The sequence below is a fragment of the Stenella coeruleoalba genome (genome assembly GCF_951394435.1).
Source record: "Stenella coeruleoalba genome assembly, chromosome: 15".
Classification (NCBI taxonomy): domain Eukaryota; kingdom Metazoa; phylum Chordata; class Mammalia; order Artiodactyla; family Delphinidae; genus Stenella; species Stenella coeruleoalba.
This window is the reverse complement of record NC_137161.1, coordinates 50,147,918-50,167,251: the sequence shown is the minus strand read 5'-3', so window position 1 is coordinate 50,167,251 and position 19,334 is coordinate 50,147,918. Positions and strand designations below refer to the sequence as shown.

Sequence of the window (19,334 nt, the reverse complement as noted above, 5' to 3'; positions counted from 1 at the left end):
CATGTGGTGCTCCCCCTTCCCAGAGCTTGCTGGCAGGCATCCTGGCTGGAGCCTCTCTCCACCCATGTGGGAGACCCTAGCCAGCCTCCAGGGCGACACTGCACTGGATCTGTTTGTGCAGGTGTTATGTTCGAGGGACCATGGGGTTGGGGAGGACCCGGCCGCCGTGCGGGGGCAGGGTGGCAGAAAGGCTGCTGGGAACGGGTCAGATTTTAGTGCCGGCTTCAGTCTTTTCTGTCTGCATTGGGTCACTTTCCCTAGGAATCTGGGAGGAAGTAAGACCTGTCTGTAGTTGACCCAGACTTTGCTCGTGGCAGATCCAGATTGGCTTGAGAATCTTCCCAGAGTCTGCCGCCAGGTGCGGAGCAGGGGCTGGGCCCTGGCCCGGAAGGGACAGGATGCCCCCTGCTTGGGGCTGTGCCAAAGACTTTATATAGCATTTTTTAAGTGCAAGGTGACTAGGTAAAAATTTTTATCAGTGACCAAATTAGAATGTATTTACTATAGTGAGAAGTTTAAGATCTTTTTTTTTTTTTTTAACGTAAGGCAAACTGATAGGAAAGCTGTCATTTTTTAAGGTGGGTCCATGGCATCGTGCAGCTCGCCCGCTGCTAAAGGTAACTATATGACTTGGTTGTAGTGAATCTACTTTGTTTCTAATTATACTGATAATGATTTAGTAGCTCTTAGAAATTACGTATATTTTGTGCTACTGTTATCACTGTTTAAAATTCTTTATTTTATTAATATTTATGCACTTGTTTCCCATTTCAGGCCTTTGGTCTTTTGGGGGGAAAATAGGACGTTTGTTATTGACATCTAGCCTAGATATTTTCAAATTATAAGCAAGAACAATTAAGCTTTAGGTGTATTTATAAGCTATTCCGGTCAGTTCTTTCTGTGGGGTTCGGGGTGGGGGTTGGAGGCGCCCCCTCCCAGGCACTCGCTGGCTCTGAGGACAGGTGTGTGGTGGGAGGACCAAAGAACCACCCAGAGTGGAGCTCCCGGGGCTACCTCGGGGCCCTCCCACCCCTGCTGCCTGTCTGCGGTGGCCCTGGTGTTCTGAGGGGCCACCCATGCTGGGCTCAGCCAGGCTCGGCGTCTCAGGGTGTCACCGCCCCGCAGTCAGGTGATGAAGGGGGGCGCTGGGTGTAGCAGCTGAAGCTGCGTGGTGCTCGGCGAGGCCGTTCTTGTTGCCGAATCTGTCAGCTCCTGAGTGTTCAGTATTAGCGGTGATGTTACATTGTCACACCATTTGTGTAACTGTGGTCAGCAGAAGACCACGACTCAGTGTGGATGCTTCATGTGGATTAATTTATGGAAGCCCCAATCTGTATGTCTGTTTTGAGTATTTAGAGGAGAATGTTATTGGAATGGAATTTTCTTAACCCAGAAGGTAGTATTTATAATGCATAATCATTTACTTGTAGTGAATTGTTTAAAGTTAACACTTGTTCAAATTTTTTTACACTATAGCATTTATGCAATGGTTTACAGAATTCATGGAATTATTTTTATCAGTAGGGAAATTAATTAAAACTTTGAATCTTTATTTTGTCTGCATCTTTGCACACAACCCCGAGAGCCTGCTGGCACAGAAGGAACAGGAAGGTGTCCTCTGGCTGTGACCTGTCACCCTGCTCCTCCTGCCCCAGATCACAGGGTGTTCCCACGCAGTCCAGGGTCGCCTCGTAGCAGCTCTGCTGTCTTGTCCGTGGGTGTCCTGGGACCCAAGTGCTCAGAGCTGGAAGTTTCTGCCAAAACACCAGGCGGCAGGAGGTCAGGACCTGACCTACAGGGCGGCAGGTCCCAAGGTGGGCTTAGCCCCAACCCCTGGGCACAACTGACCTGCAGGCTTCACGTAGGGGAGGCCGTGCTGGGTCAGTATGCTTGTAAGTCTTTTCATCTCCTTTGACAGGGCTTTATGAGCCTAGAACAGGAGTTGAAATGGAGCAGTCAGGCCCTTGGTGGGAGGCCGGTCCCAGGCCTGAGAGCGCCGTCTGTACCTCGTTACAGCTCTCCAGCGTCTGAAACACCAGGCCCTTGGCACCTCCTTCCTGCTGCACCGATTCACTTTGTTTTGGGGTCTTTAAATAACCAGCATCCTCAAAAATCGCCCTGAGTGACTTCTCGTAGCCCTGCAGGTGGAGGACGAGGAGGGAGCACTACTGCAGCTGCACTGCTCCCTGCCCAGGCGGTGCCCGCCCTGTCGCTCACCTGGGATGTGATCAGCTCATCCGCCAGGTCCTGCTCCAGCCGATCCCACCTCAGCTGCAGGGCCGTGGGCAGGGCCGGGTACACTGAGAATCCAACAGAAACCAGACTAAGCAGAGCCCCTCTGCCCCCCACGTCCCCCAGTGCCCCCTGCCGGCCCCGGCGCCCACCTAACAAGGAGTGGGGGTGGCAGACGAGGGGCGTCTCGAACGTCAGTGCGTAGACACAGGTGCTTGGCTCAGACACGTGGGCCAACCGGTTGGTTTTGCCACAGGTGAGCTCCACCTGGTGGGAAACCTTGGTGAGCAGGTGGGGGGAGCAGGCCCCAATCCCACCCTCCCGCCCAGCCCACCTTGCTCTGCCGGCTCCGGGAGTGGCAGGAGTCACCGTCCCTCATCCACATGCCCCTGAAGGTGTTGTTGGCGATTTCCCACTCGTGCCAGATGCTGGGGAGGAGCAGAGTGGGTGAGGCTGGGTGGGGTGGACAATGGGCAGGTGGAGCCGCAGCCACCCCCAGCGCCGCTCACCCGAGGATCCCACTGTAGGCGTTCCAGCGGAAGGTCTGCTCGTGCTGCGTCACGTTATGGAACGGGCAGAGCTCGTACTTGTACCTGGGGGCACAGCGCTGTCAGGGGGCGTCCCAGGCCCTGGCCACGCCTGCCCCTGCCCTCACTCACGTGGACTCCACCAGGCTGAAGCACTTGCCAGAAAGTCTGGAGAGATGCACGGGCCCTGGAAGGGGAGAGCACGGCCCGCTGAGTGCAGTGCAAAGAGCAGGCGTGCAGAAAGCCACAGAACCAGGGCCATTTAGGAAAAGATCCAGTAGTTTAAACTTTAAAACTGGAGCAAAAGAGTTGGGGCAACATCAGCAAAGTACCAGACTAGGAAGCTCCAAGCTCATATCCCTGTGAAAACAGCAAGTGAACCACTACAAACCAGCTGAGCTAACCCAGTTCTGCAAATCAGGTCTACAGCAACCAAGTGAGCACAACGCAGCAAAGCCACCACCCCAGCGTGGTTGTGAGGAGCAGGCTGACCTCACCTGCAACATCCCAGCCTAGCTGGGCGCTGCCGGGAGGACTGGTCTCTGTTTTGCCCAACTCAGATCACCAGGAAGGAAAGGGAGCTGCTCACGAGGGCTGCAGCAGGGCAAGGGGTTATGGCTGGACACACACAACAGGCCATCCAGGACCTGAGGAGGAGCTGGGGTGAGACTCTTGGAGAACCAAAGACAACCAGGAGCAGCGTGCACACAGCTGCCCCTAGACTCCGAACACACCCAGCCTGGTGGTGAAGGCCGCCCCAGCATGGGGCCAGGCTGCAAAGGAACTGCAGCCTCTTCAAAGGAAAACCCAACAGAACCACCTGGGAGAAGCCCAGACACTGGACTGATAGAAGACTTCAGTTAAACAAATGTCTGAAATATGCTTAAGGACCTGGAGGGAAACACAAAGAACTAAAGTCTATCAGGCAAATGACATGTAGGCAGAGAGACGAACAGTATCGAAAGGAACCAAAAAAATCTGGAGCTGAAAAATACAACTGAAATAAATCCACAAAAGGGGTTAACAGATTTTGAGCAGAGAAAAGAACCAGTGAAGAGATGGCAGGACACACAGTGGGAGTCCCTGAAGGAAGAGAGGGGCAGAGAGAGTATCTGAGGAAATGACTCTCCCAACTTGACAAAACACATGAATCTACACATCCAAGCAGCTCACTGAACTCCAAGTACAATAAACTCAGACAGACCCACACCAAGACACAGAAGAAAACTGTCAAAAACCAAGTCCAGAGCAGCAAGGAGTGACTCATCACATCAAGGGATCCTTAATAAGACTACCCGCCCATTTCTCTGCGACACTTCAGAGGCCAGAAAGCTGTGGGATGGCAGAAAAAACTGTCGACTGAGGAGTCTACATCCAGGAAACTATCCTCCAAAAATGAGGGCAAAATCAAGACACTCCCAGATAAACAAGCTGAGGGATTTCGTTACCACGAGGCCTGCCCTGGAGAGAGTCCTTCCAGTAAAGGCAAATACACTGGCAAACCCAAAGCAGTATGTGATTCTGATCTGCAAACTACAGGGTTTAAAAAGATGCATAAAAATAATTACAAATCTACATTTAAAGAGGTAATTTCTGAAATCAATAACAAAGTTGGGGGAGGGACAGAGCTGTACAGGAGAAGTCTTTGAATTTATACCAATTTCAATCATGTACAAATTAGACTTAACAGCTTTATGATCGTATGTAATCCCCTGGCAACCGTAGAGGAAATAGCTACACAGACTAATACACAAAAGTAAAAAGGACGTCAAAACATGTCACAATGGAGGGAATGAGACAAAAAAACTATAAGACAAATTTTGCTGTTTTGTTTCCTCTAAATCCTTCCTTATCAATGACTACTTTAAATGTAAACAGGTTAAACTCTCCCATTCAAAAGGCACAGATTGGCCAAATGGGTAAAAAAAATGTGATCCAACTATATATACTGTTTGTAAGAGATGCATTTAAGATCAAAGACACAAGCAGGCTGAAAGTGAAAGGATGGAAAAAGATACGCAAATAATGAGAGAAAGCAGGAATGGCCACACTAACATCAGACAAAATAGACTATCAGGGACTTCCCTTGCTGGTCCAGTGGTTAGGAATCCGCCTTCCAATGCAGGGGATTCAGGTTCGATCCCTGGTCAGGGAACTAAGATCCCACATGCCTCAGGGCAACTAAGCCTGCGTGCCACAACTACTGAGCCTGCGCACCACAACTAGATAGCCCACGTGCCACAACTAAAGAGGGGCCTGCGCTGCAACGAAGAGCCCACTCGCTGCAACAGAGGATCCCACATGCCAAAATGAAGATCCCTGCCGCAACTGTGGCCTGACAGACCCGATACAGCCAAAAAAAAAAAAAAGACTATCATTCAAACACTGTTAAAGGAGATAAAGGAAGACATTATTCATTGATAAAAAAGGTCCATTCACCAAGATTATAACAATTACAAACATATGGGCACCAAACACCAGAGCTCGAAAACAAAGCAAGCATTGACAACTGAAGGGAGAAACAGGCAGTTCCACAATCCTTGGACATTCGACACCCCAGTTCTAGGGACACAGAGGACCTGAACAACACTAAAACCACCAGACCTAATCAACATATACAGAATATCCCACCCAACAACAGCAGAAATTACATTTTTTCAGTGTACGTGGAACATTCTCCAGGACACACCATATGTTAGGCCACTTAACAAACTTAAGAAGAGTGAAATCATAGTTTCTTTTCTGAACACAATGGAAACCAGAAATCAATAGCAAAAGCAATGTGGGAAATCCACAAACATATGGAAATTAACAATCTTAAAGAACCAATGGCTCACAGAATTCACAAGGGAAACTTGTTTTTGTTTCAAAATATTTTCTAAATACAAGGTACCAAAAATTATCAGATACAGTGAAAGCAATGCTAAGAGGGAAATTAACAGCTGTAAACATATTCAAAATAAGATCTCAAATCAATAACCTAACTTTTACACTTTAAGAAACTAGAAAAAGAAAGCTAGCAAGCTGGACTTCCCTGGTGGTCCAGTGGTTAAGACTCCACACTTCCAATGCAGGGGGTGTGGGTCCAGTCCCTGGTTGGGGAACTAAGATCCCACATCCTGCATGGCACAGCAAAAAACAAACAAACAAACAAACAAAACTAGCAAGCAAAAGGAAGAAAATAAAGATTAGAGCAGAGATAAATAAAACAAAGAAAAATCAGTAAAACCAGAAGTTGGTTCTTTGAAAAGATCAACAAAATCGACAAACCTTTAAACTAGATTTACTGTAACAAAAAAGAAGATGGGCTTCCCTGGTGGGGCAGTGGTTAAAAATCTGCCTCCCAATGCAAGAGACACGGGTTTGAGCCCTGGTCTGGGAAGATGGAATCTTCCAGATTCCATCTGCGGAGCACCTAAGCCCGTGCGCCACAACTACTGAGCCTATGCTCTAGAGCCCATGAGCCACAACTACTGAAGCAAGCCTGCACACCTAGAGCCCATGCTCTGCAACAAGAGAAGCCACTGCAATAAGAAGCCCACACACCACAACGAAGAGTAGCCCCACTTGCCGCAACTAGAGAAAGCCCGTGTGCAGCAACAAAGACCCAACATGGCCCAAAATAATTAATTAAAAAAAAAGATTCAAATTACTAAAATCATAAACAAAAGGAGGGGACATTACTACCAATTTTACAGAAATAAAAAGGATTACAAGAAAATACTATGAAAATTGAAGAAGGGGGAACACCTCCTGACTCAATTCTATGAGGCCAGCATTCCCCTGATATCAAGGCCAAAAAGATACCTGACAAGAAAGGAAAACTACAGACGTCAACATCCCTTGTGAACATCAGTGCAAAAATCCTGAACAAAATACTGGCAAACTGAGATCAGCAGCACATTAAAAGGATTCTACAGTGTGAAAAAGTGGGGTTTGTTCCTGGAATGTAAGGATGGTTCAAAATTTAAAAAAAAAATTTTTTTTAATGTAATACACCCCATTAACAGAATAAAGGGAGGGAATTATCATCTGAATTGTTGCAGAAAAAAGCACCTATCAAAATTCAACACTCTTTCATGATGAAAACACTCAACAAAGGAGGATTAGGAGGAAACTTCCTCAACGCATTAAAGGCCATATATGCAAAACCCACAGTGAGTATCTTACTGAATGGTGAAAGACTGAAAAAGCTTTCCTCCCAAAAGCAGGAACACAAGGAAGCTCTCAGCACTATTCACTATTCCACACTGTACTGGAGGTTCTAGCCAGAGCAATTAGGCAAAAAAAAGGAAAGGCATCCTAATTAGGAAGGAAGAAATAAAATTACAATGCGGTGTTTGCAGATGACATGATCATATATATAGAAAACCCTAAAGAGTCCACAGAAATATATTAGAGCTACTAAATTCAGCAAAGTTGTAGGATACAGAAGTGACACTAAAAACCAGTTGCGTTTCTATACGACAACCCAACAGACAACCCAAAAAGGAAATTCAATGAAACAATTCCAGGGATTTCCCTGGTGGTCCCGTGGTTAAGATTCTGCGCTCCTAAGACAGGGGGCCTGGGTTCAATCGCTGGTCAGGAGGAACTAGATCCCACATGCCACAATGAAGATCCCACACGCAGCAACAAAGCTGGATTCCCAAAGGACCCCAAATAGTCAAAACTATATTGAAATAGAAAAGTTGAATGACTCACAATTACTGATTTCAAAGCTTACTTCAAGGGGAATTCCCTGGTGGTCTAGTGGTTAGGACTTGGTGCTCCCACTGCCAGGGACCCAGGTTTGATCCCTGGTTGAGGAACTAAGATCCCACAAGACACGCAACACCGTCAAAAAAAAAAAAAAAAAAAAACACCAAAAAACCCCACAAAGCTTACTTCAATGCTACAGTAATTAAACCAGTGCAGCATCAGTATAAAGACAGACATGTAGACCAACGAAACAGAACAGAGAGCCCAGAAACAAACCCTTGAATATATGCTCAAAGGCTCTGTCAGGTGCTGAGACCATTCAGTGGGGGAAAGGACAGACTTTTCAACAAATGGAGTCGGGAAGCTGGATGTTCATATGCACAGGAATGAAGGTGGACCCTTACCTCACACCATGTACAGAAATTAACTTAAAATGGATCTGAGACTGAAACTACAAAACATAAGGGGAAATCTTTGACATTGGCTTTGTGCTTTGGAAATGATTTCTTGGATACAACATCAAAGGCAAAGGCACCAAAAGGAAAACTAGATAAATGGGACTTCAGAATTTAAAACTTTGCAAGGAAGTGTTGAAATACAGAAAGTGAGAAAGTATTTGCAAATCACATTTCTAACAAGGGTAATATCCAAAACATATAAAGAACTCCTATTAACAACAACAGCAACGCCCCAAACAACCCAATTAAAAAATGGGCCAAGGATTACTAGACATTTTCCTGAAGAAGTGAAAAATAAGTAAATACAAATAAAATCCACAATGAGATATCACCTCACATCCATTAGGATGGCTACTATCCAACAACAACAACAACACAGAAAAGAATAAATGTTGGTTAGGATGTGGAGAAATTGAAACCTTTGTGCGCTGCTGGCGGGAATGTAAAACGGTGCAGCGCTGTTGAAAACAGTTTGGTGGTTCCTCATAAAGCTTAAACGTAGATTTATATGATACAGCAAATCGACTCCTGGGTATGTGAGCTGAAAGCAGGAACTCAGATGCTGCACACCCATGTTCAGATCAGCATTATTCACAGTAACCAAAAAGTAAAAACAACCCAAGTGTACACTGATAGATGAATAAGCAGAATGTAGTATATATGTGCAATGGAATATTATTCAGCCTTAAAAAGGAAGGAAATCCTGCCACATAAATGAACCTTCAAGATATTATGCTAAGTGAAACACGCCAGTCACAAAAGGACAAGAATTATATGATTCCACTTACATGAGGTACTTAGTTCATTCGAGCTGCTATAACAAAATACCACTGGGTAATTTTACAACTACAGAAGTTTATTTTTCACAGTTCTGTGGGGGTTTGAAGCCCAAGATCAGGGCACCAGCACAGTCGCGTTCTAGTTCACAGAGGGTGCCTTCTCACTGTGTCTTCACATGGTAGAAGGGACTAGGGATCTCTGGAGCCTCTTTCTATTATAAGGGCATCAATCCCATTATTGAGGGCTCCACTCTCATGACTTAAGCACCTTCCAAAGACCTCAACTCCTAACACCATCATCTTTTTCAGTTACGATTTCAACCTGTGAATTTCAACCTGTGTACACACAGTGACCACAGCAGGGATCTAGAGTCATTAAATTCATAGAGACAGAAAGTAGAATGTCGGGGGCCAGAGGCTGGGAGGGGTGGGGAGTTGTTTAATGGGGACAGAGGTTCAGTTTGGGAAGATGAAAAAGTTCTGGGGATGATAGAGGTGATGTTTGCCCAACAATATGGATGTGCTTAATAACTGAACATCTAATAATGGTTAAAATGGTAATTTTTATGTATATTTTACCACAGTAAAAAGAGGGTAATTCATATTTTCTTATACTAGCAAAAAGAAACACCAGAAGACTAAACATAAAATAACAACAAACAGAATCAAGGCAGTATGGGACTTCCCTGGTGGTACAGTAGTTAAGAATCCACCTGCCAGTGCAGGGGCCACAGGTTCGATCCCTGGTCTGGGAAGATCCCACATGCCTCGGAGCAACTAAGCCCATGCACCACAACTACTGAGCCTGCATGCCTAGAGCCCATGCTCCGCAACAAGAGAAGCCACTGCCATGAGAAGCCCGCGCACCGCAACAAAGAGTAGCCCCCGCTCGCTGCAACTAGAGAACGCCCACGTGCAGCAACGAAGACCCAATGCAGCCAGGTAAATAAATACATACATACATACAAAGAATCAAGGCAGTATGGCACTGGCATAAAAACAGGGAGTCCAGAAATAAAGCCACACATATACAGTCAATTAATTTACAACAAAGGAGCCAAGGATATACAATGAGGAAAGTATAATCTCTTCAATAAACGGTGCTGGTTAAACTGGACCACTATCTTACACCATACACAAAAATTTAAGTTGAATGTAAGACCAGAAACTATGAAACTCCTAGAAGAAAACATAGGTGATAAGCTCTTTGACATCAGTCTCAGTGATGATTTTCAAAATCTGACTCCACAAACAAAAGCAAAAATAAACAAATGGGACAATATCTTACTACAAAGGTCTGCACAGCCAAGGAAACCATCAACAAAATGAAAGGCAACCTACTGAATGGGATAAAACATCTAGCAAATCATATACATAAGGGGCTAATATCCAAAATGTATAAAGAACTCACACAATAGCAAAAAAACAAACAATCCAGTTAAAAAATGGGCAGAGCGTCTGAATAGACATTTTTCCAAAGAAGACAAATGACCAACAGGCACATGAAAAGATGCTCAACGTCATTAATCATCAGGGAAATGCAAATCAAAACCACAATGAGATATCACCTCACACCTATCAGAAGAGCCACTATAAAAAAGACAAGTGTTGGCAAGGATGTGGAGAAAAGGAAAACTTGCACACTGTTGGTAGGAATGGAAATTGGTGTGGCCACTATGGAAAACAGGATGGAGGTTCCCACCAAAATTAAATATAGAACTACCATATAATCCAGCAATTCCACTTCTGGGTATTTATCCAAAGAAAACAAAATCACTAACTTGGAAAGATATCTCCACCCCCCTGTTCACAGCAGCATTATTTACAATAGTCAAGATATGGAAACTACCTAAGTGTCCACTGATGGATAAAGAAGGTGGAGTATACATATACAACAGAGTATTATTCAGCCGTAAAACAAGAAATTGCCATCTGCAACACGGATGGACCTTTAGGGCATTATCCTAAGTGAAATATGTCAGAGAAAGACAAATACGTTATGATCTCACTTATGTGGAAAACAAAACACCAAGCTTATAGATACAAAGAACAGATCAGTGTTTGCCAGAAGCAGGGGATTGGGGGGGACACAAAGTGAGTGAAATGGTCAAAAGATATAAACTTCCAGTAATAAATAAGTCCTGAGGATATAATGTACAGCACAGTGACTACAGTTAATAATATTGAATTGCGTATCTGAAAGTTGCTAAGAAAGTATATCTTTTTTTTAAATTGAAGTATAGTCGATTTACAATGTTGTGCTCAATTTCTGCTGTACAGCAAAGTGATTCATTTATACATATATATATTCTTTTCCATTATGCTTTATCATAGGCTATTGAATATAGTTCTCCGTGCTACACAGTAGGACCCTGTTGTTTATCCGTTCTATATATAAAAGCTTACATCTGCTAACCCCGAACTCCCACTCCATTTCTCCCCCAACACCCCCCCCCTTAGCAACCACAACTCTGTTCTCTATGTCTGAGTCTGTTTCTGTTGTGTAGATATGTTCATTTGTGTCATATTTAGATTCCACATATAAGTGATATCATATGGTATTTGTCTTTCCCTTTCTGGCTTAACTTCACTTAGTATGATAATCTCTAGTTGCATCCATGTCGCTACAAATGGCATTATTTCGTTCTTTTTTTTATAGCTGAGTAGTATTCCATTGTATATATGTACCACATCTTAAGAAAGTAAATCTTAAACGTCCTATCCAACGAAGACATACAGATGGCCAAGAAGCACATGAAAAGCTGCTCAACATCACTAATTATTAGAGAAATGCAAATCAAAACTACAATGAGATATCACCTCACACCAGTCAGAATGGGCATCATCAGAAAATCTACAAATGCTGGAGAGGGTGTGGAGAAAAGGGAACCCTCTTGCACCGTTGGTGGGAATGTAAACTGATACAGCCGCTATGGAGAACAGTATGGAGATTTCTTAAAAAACTAAAAATAGAATTACCATATGACCCAGCAATCTTACTACTGGGCATATACCCAGAGAAAACCATAATTCAAAAAGGCACATGCACCCCCAATGTTCACTGCAGCACTGTTTACAATAGCCAGGTCATGGAAGCAACCTAAATGTTCCATCAACAGACGAATGGATAAAGAAGATGTGGTGCATACATACAATGGAACATTACTCAGCCATAAAAAGGAACGAAATTGGGTCATTTGTAGAGCCGTGGATGGACCTAGAGACAATCATAGGGTGAAACAAGTCAAAAAAACAAATATCGTATATTAACGCATATATGTGGAATCTAGAAAAATGGTTACAGATTAACTGGTTTGCAAGGCAAAAATAGAGACACACAGCTTCCCTGGTGGCGCAGTGGATAGGAATCTGCCTGCCAGTGCAGGGGACACAGGTTCGATCCCTGGTCCGGGAGGATCCCACATGCCACAGAGCAACTAGGCCCGTGCACCATGACTGCTGAGCCTGCACTCTGGAGCCCGTGAGCCACAGCTACTGAAGCCTGCATGTCTAGAGCTCTGCAACGGGAGAGGCCACCGCAATGAGAGGCCCATGCACCACAACGAGGAGTGGCCCCCGCTCGCCGCAGCTGGAGAGGGCCCACACACAGCAACGAAGACCCAACACAGCCGAAAATAAATAAATTTAAAAAAAAAGAGAGAGACACAGATGTAGAGAACATATGGACACCAAGGGGGGAAAGCGGGGTTGGGGTGTGGGCGGTGGTGGTGGGATGAAGTGGGAGATTGGGATTGACATGTATACACTAATATGTATAAAATAAGTAATAAAAACCTGCTGTATAAAAAAATTTTTTTTTACATCTTAAACGTCTTCATCACAAGAAGAAAAAAAGGTTTTGGTAACTGTGTGGTGTCAGAGAATAACTAGACTTATTCCCATCATTTTGCAAAATATACAAACAGTGAATCATTATGTTGTATACCTGAAACTAATATGTCAATTATACCTTAAAACAAACAAACAAACAAAACAGCAAATGGCCCTGGACAGGGAGCACAAGGCATGAAGGAGAGCTCAGGGCGTATCTGTCCTAAGGTTTACATGTGAACCACGTAGGCATGCTAATGTGCTCAAAGGTAAAATAAAAGGATGACATTAAAGCCCCTACAGCTGAAATCAAAGCAAACGAACCGAACTATACACAGTAACGTCACTTCACCGGAAGAAGAATCACTCTCAGTGACTTAAGAACAAGTACTGTTAATGAGTTAACAGCAGTAATGCCATATTAGTTTTCAGGCCATTATATATGTGCTGTAGAATAGAGCAAATGACCATGTGACGATACCAGGTATCAGAAGCCACAGCCACTAACATGGGACCAAGTCTCCTACAGATCCCCCTGTAGAGAATGAGGCTGTGGAGGGGACTGAGGGGCGGCGGGGGGGGGGGGGGTGGCGGCGTGGTGCGGCGGGGCCGGCTTGGAAGAAGAGGGCACTGATTCCTGTGGGTTCCCGCCTGGGGCAGGCAATGGCATAACCCGCCCCAGTCTCTGGCCATAGGATCTGGGACAGAGGGAGCCTACCCAGCAGCTGGAAGGCGTGGGGTGGTATCAAAAAGGACAGCGGGGGTGGAGGGAGGGAAGCCTGCCCAGCTCTCTGGCTGAGCCCTGCATGCATGAACCACCAAGCAGGGAGGTCGGTCCTGGGTGAGCTCTGCCCAGCCAGCTGCCTCAGCACACCACATTCTCCCAAGGGAGAGCCGGGCCAAGGGTGTATCCAAAAGTATTAGACATAAAAGCAGGCAAATGCGACCCACCCCCGAGAGAACAGGCAAACATGGGAGACTGACCCCAACAAACACAGATGATGTTGGAAGTAGAAGAGGATTTTAAAGCAGCTATTGCAACTATGTTCCAGGGTGTAAAGTAAAACATGGTAATAAAGAGATAGGGAATCTCAGCAGATAAATAGAAATTAGAAAAAGAACAGAAAGTCTAGAAATTAAAAACGTCAGAAATAATTAGCAATTTAAATCCAGCAATATATAAAACATATGTATTCACTGTGCCCAAGTGGAGCTTACTCCAAGAACACAGTGTTGGCTCAACATTCAAAAACCAATGCTACCCACTATGTAAACAGCCTAAATGAGAAAACCCATCATCCTCTTGATAGGTTTAAAAAAAGCATTTGACAGAACCCAATACCCATTCGTGGTAAAAGCTCAGCGACCAGGAACAGCAGGGAAGGTCCTCCACCTGAGAAAGGGCTACAAATGCCCCTCTGCAGACCCTGAACTGAAGGTGGGAGACCGAGGCCAGGTTGGGGGGAAGCCTCTCCCCACTGCTCTCCCGAAATTGGAGGCCCAGCCAGGGTGAAGGCACACAACTGCACTCCAGCTAATAGATGAAGAAACGTTAAACACCACGGGAATGCAATGAACAAAATCCAGAATGTGGGAAACAAGAGACCCAGTTTCCTCAATAAATTGCAAGAAAATGGAGGGCATCTATAGATTCAAGGAAACTGAAGCACACGTGTCAAGCACACACAACACACAGACCTTTCATACTGACTCAGACAAACCAACCACCTATTAAAAATTATGAGACTGGGGCTTGCCCGGTGGCGCAGTGGTTGAGAATCCGCCTGCCAATGCAGGGGACATGGGTTCAATCCCTGGTCCGGGAAGATCCCACATGCCACGGAGCAACTAAGCTCGTGTGCCACAACTAATAAGCCTGTGCTCTAGAGCCCGTGAGCCACAAATACTGAGCCTGCATGCCGCAACTACTGAAGCCCACACGCCTAGAGCCCGTGCTCCACAACGAGAAAAGCCACTGCAATGAGAAGCCCGCGCACCGCAAAGAAGAGTAGCCCCTGCTCGCCGCAACTAGAGAAAGCCCGCGCACAGCAATGAAGACTCAACACAGCCAAAAATAAATAAATAAAATAAATAAATTTATATTAAAAAATTATGAGACAGTATTAGCAACATACAGAAGCACAGAGGGGATTTTTGTTGCTTGATACTGTGGCTATGCCCTTGAAGAGACACATACCAAAATATTTACAAATGAAATAAGTTGTGGGAAATTTGTTTCAAAGTAACTGCAGTGGCAGGGTGAGGGTCGGGGCTGGGTGAGGGTGCCTGGTGCCTCACATACCCTTTCTCCACTTATGCATGTGCTTGAAATTGTAACACACTATTTTTTTTTAAGTTAAGGAAAAAACAAAAGTAAAAATATGTATGGCAAGCACTAAAACTGAACATAAGCAGAAACGTTATGGATCCAACTGCAAGTCAAATTGATGACAGAGAAAACAATGACCTGGTGAAGGCTGGACCACAGTGCCCTGCTGTCCATCTTTGGCTGGATACACTCCAAAATAAACTGCAAGAAAACCTCACTCGTTTCATGGTTAGTAGTAATATTGCTATTTTAAATCTGAAACTATTTTATGTAAATTATAGGGAAAACCCAGTAAATATATTTATGTGACTAAAGAACCCAGCTTTTTAGTGTTAGGGGAAAAGACAGGAGCAGAAAATAAAGGGGAGGGCTTCCCTGGTGGCGCAGTGGTTAAGAATCCGCCTGCCAATGCAGGGGACATGGGTTCAAGCCCTGTTCTGGGAAGATCCCACATGCTGCCAAGCAACTAAGCCCGTGAGCCACAACTATTGAACCCGCATGCCACAACTACTGAAGCCCACGTGCCTAGAGCCCATGCTCCGCAACAAGAGAAGCCACCGCAATGAGAAGCCTGCGCACCGCAATGAAGAGTAGCTCGCCACAACTAGAGAAAGCCCACGCACAGCAATGAAGACCCAATGCAGCCAAAATAAATAAAGTATTTAAAAAAGTAAAAAAAAAAAAGAATGGGGAAAATAAAAACCCTGTAATACTGCATTTCAATTTGAAACTTAAAATCACATAGGTTTCATCTATTCTTCCAGCACAAATACATCTGTGTGTGTGTATGTGTGTGCATGCTTTTTACCTTGAAATAATCATAAACTTACAACCGCAGTACATCACCAAAACTAGGAAACTGGCGTTGGCACAATACAACTAACTAGACTACAAACCGTACTCGGATTTCAGTTTTTGTATGTGTTCAGCAATAAGAAAAAGCTACTGATACATGCAACAACACAGATGAATCCCAAAAACATGATGCTGAGGAAGACTCCAGACATGGAAGTGTATGCTGACTTGCTCAGCTGAAATCCAAGCACGGATGACACTATTCTAAAGCAATAGAAGCCAGAGAGTGATGGGGTGGGGTATTTAAAAGGGACACATAGGAATCTTCTGGGTGATGGAAATGTTCTCAGTTTTGTTTGAGGGTGGTGATTACATGCATGTGCTCAATTTACAAACTTTATCAAACTGAACATATCAATTTTACCTCAATAAAAATAGGGTTTGAGGGACTTCCCTGGTGGCGCAGTGGTTAAGAATCCGCCTGTCAATGCAGGGGACACAGGTTCAATCCCTGGTCCAGGAAGATCCCACATGTCGCAAAGCAACTAAGCCCATGCGCCATAACTACCGAGCCTGCGCCTTCACTCTAGAGCCCACGAGCCACAACTACTGAAGCCCGTGCACCTAGAGCCCGTGCTCCGCAACAAGAGAAGCCACCGCAGTGAGAAGCCCACACACTGCAACAAAGAGTAGCCCCCGCTCACCACAACTAGAGAAAGCCCATGCAGAGCAACGAAGACCCATCGCAGCCAAAAATAAATTTAAAAAAATAAAAAAATAGGGTTTGAATCTGAGCCAGAAAGTGATGGGTGGGGGGATTTAAAAGGGACACGTAGGCATCTTCTGGGTGGTGGAAATGTTCTCAGTCTTGTTTGGGGGTGGTGATTACATTCATGTGCTCAATTTACAAACTTTATCAAACTGAACATGTCAATTATACCTCAATAAAAATAGGGTTTAAATCTGAGCCAATAATGATGTTCAAAAAGGAGAGAGAAAGAAAGCGGGGGAAAAGGAACACTCCTCTTTACCAGAGACCACCAGCCAACAATAAATGCAGAAGGCATGAGAGAAGCAGAGTTCTGCACTCCTCTACCCCATCAGACTGAAGCAGGAGGCCACCGGGGGCAGCATGTCCACTCAGCACCAAAGGAGTGCTCACGGACGGCACGCTGAGGGCAGAGAAACCTGCCTCCCACCGCTAGACCCTGGCAGCACTCAGCCGCAGTCGACTGCAGCCCTCTGACATGATGCCTACCTACAAAGTATTTGTGCCCAAACTGCTTAACCTGACTGTAATCAAGCTTCCAGGCCATTTACAGAATATACTGGGGAAAGCAGAACAAGCTAATGACCTCACAAACCAGACAGATCTGGTCAAACATCCTGTAAGACAACTGGCCCGGCACACAACCCCTTGACTGATTCCCGTGTGGGGTGGGTCCTGGGACAGCTGTAGAAGGCATTCCTGAGACAACAGGGAAATGTGGATGTGAATTGGTTATATTATAGAATTTCTGCTAACTTGGGGAGTGGGAGATCCATACTGTGAATATTTAGGAATAGAACGTCATGATGTCTGTAGCTGACTTTCAAATGGTTCAGCAAAATGAAAGTTCACTTTTTTCAAAGTGAAAACGAGAAGATAAAGCAAGCATGGCAAAATGTCAACTCTTGTACTGAGGTGGAGAGTATGCTGCTGTGCACAGCCACATTCCTCCATTTTTCTATTCAATATTTTCACAGTAAAAAGCTGGAATCGATTTGTTTAGTGTGAAAGCTCACAGCTGTACCCTCTATCTCTGATCTCACCGTACCCCTGCGGCCAATGCCTCTGGCCCTGGCATCCTTGCTCAAAGCCTTTATTTGGCCACTCCTTTTGCTAGACCACTCTTCCCCAGATATTCACATCCCTTACTCCTGTTCCCCTTCAACTTTTGAACAAAATTTCACTTCTCAGTCTTTTCCTGAACCCATTTAAAACAGCAGTCCTCAAAACAACCCCCCCAAACACTCACTCTTCAATGCTTTCCATACCTACAGAGTGTTTTTCACCATCAAGCATTTCACATTTTACCTACTTTTTTGTTTATGGCCTATCTACCCCCCCACTTAAACTGTCAACTCCATGAGCACACTGTATGTTTTTTTCATTTCTACATCCCCAGCACAGACACACCCTGACATGTGGTAGTATTCAAGAAAAAAAGATCTTGGGACTTCCCTTGTGGTGCAGTGGTTAAGAATCTGCCTGCCGATGCAGGGGACACAGGTTCGAGCCCTTGTCCGGGAAGACCCCACATGCCGTGGAGCAACTAAGCCTGTGTGCCACAACTACTGAGCCCGCGTGCCACAACTAACTGAAGCCCGCGCTCCTAGAGCCTGTGCTCCGCAACAAGAGAAGCCACTGCAATGAGAAGCCTGCACACCACAACTAAGAGTAGACCCCAATTGCCACAACTAAAGAAAGTCCGCACACAGCAACGAAGACCCAACACAGCCAAAAAAAAAATTCTTGGATTTTTGTTTGTTATATTTAATACTCATTTAACAACCCAGCAGTTCCACTTCTTAGATCCTGTCTCAGGAAACCACTCACAGAAGGGTAGAAGGCGGCAGTCCCTGGAGGGATGTTCTCCTCAGCAATGTTTCTAGTGACCAAAAACCATAAACAACACTTTGCTGGACAACAAAAGAATGCAGAGCCATCCTATGGAATACCAAACACCAAGTGAAAACAGTGAAGACCCACATCCACCGTGAAGAAACACCGTGAGCAACAACAGCAAATGAGCACACCTGTATAGTAGTACTGCTCAAAAAAAGGCAAACATCACAAAAATAATTTACACAAACACACACACAAAACTACACGTTTTTTCTTGTAAAAGCATAAAAAACGTTTGGAAAAACAAACACCGAACTGTAACAAAAATCAACTCTAGCGAAAAAAATTAAGGACTATATCCGGGATAACTACTCAACTTGGTACAATCACAGTCTGGAATGTTACCGCGCACTTAAAAATAATTTTAGAATTATTGACAAACGACAACATGACCCTCCAGGCCCTAACTTTCAGGGCCCCTCATCCGTGGCCTCCCTCCCTCCCTGCCCCCCTGGAGCAGGCTCCCGAGAGCTGACGCGCACCACCGGTCGGGAAGCCAGGCCAGCTCCCTGCTCCCTCCCAGGCCCCCAGCACGCCCGCGGCCAGGGCCCCGAACTCACCAGACACGGGAGAAGGATCCCTCCTGGGCTGGAGGCGACTGGTCTGGGGCAGGAACGGGTTGTTGAGCCTGAGACAAGCGACACAGTCAGGGGGAACCGGGCACGGACCGCCGCGGGAACCCCGCGACGCCGCTCCCCGCGACGCCGCTCACCCGAACGTGTTGGGCTCCTCCACCACCTTCATCTTGGCGGCACCTGCGGGCGCGGGCCCTACGGGGAACACGCAGTGAGGAGGCGGGCGTGCGGCAGGGGTGCGGGGACGGGGAGGAGGGGGCTCCGGGACGCAGGGGCCTGGGCATGGGTGGAGGGGCGCGGGCGTCGGCAGCCCGGACACTAACCGCGCGCTGCGAGCCCCAGCAGCAGCACGAAACGCGCCAACCTTGCCACCATCTCGCGCCGCCGCCGCCGCCGCCGCCGCCGCCGCGCGTGGTCACGTGAGCGCACTTATCACATG

General features: G+C 45.8%; 1 protein-coding gene across 1 annotated transcript; it reads right to left on the bottom strand.

Moving 5' to 3' along the window:
- Nucleotides 1-79: 79 nt before the first annotated feature.
- Nucleotides 80-19,332, bottom strand: GNPTG (N-acetylglucosamine-1-phosphate transferase subunit gamma). Its single transcript, XM_079945686.1, has 11 exons — nucleotides 19,219-19,332; nucleotides 19,033-19,090; nucleotides 18,881-18,948; nucleotides 2,892-2,946; nucleotides 2,742-2,825; nucleotides 2,567-2,660; nucleotides 2,385-2,499; nucleotides 2,218-2,300; nucleotides 2,007-2,138; nucleotides 1,849-1,930; nucleotides 80-1,754 (listed from the first exon to the last, which is right to left on the bottom strand). Exons 1-11 carry the CDS (start codon nucleotides 19,268-19,270, stop codon nucleotides 1,657-1,659), a joined length of 921 nt encoding a protein of 306 aa, XP_079801812.1. The 5' UTR covers nucleotides 19,271-19,332; the 3' UTR covers nucleotides 80-1,656.
- Between the last annotated feature and the right edge of the window lie 2 nt (nucleotides 19,333-19,334).

What these genes read in the sequence shown, in the direction of transcription:
- GNPTG (XM_079945686.1), bottom strand. Translation starts at nt 19,270, where the DNA reads ATGGTGGCAAGGTTGGCGCGTTTCGTGCTGCTGCTGGGGCTCGCAGCG. An exon ending in TTCAGCCTGGTGGAGTCCAC is followed by an intron (nt 2,826 to 2,891) that starts GTGAGTGAGGGC and finishes CTGTGCCCCCAG; the next exon opens with GTACAAGTACGAGCTCTGCC. An exon ending in GCCTACAGTGGGATCCTCGG is followed by an intron (nt 2,661 to 2,741) that starts GTGAGCGGCGCT and finishes GCTCCTCCCCAG; the next exon opens with CATCTGGCACGAGTGGGAAA.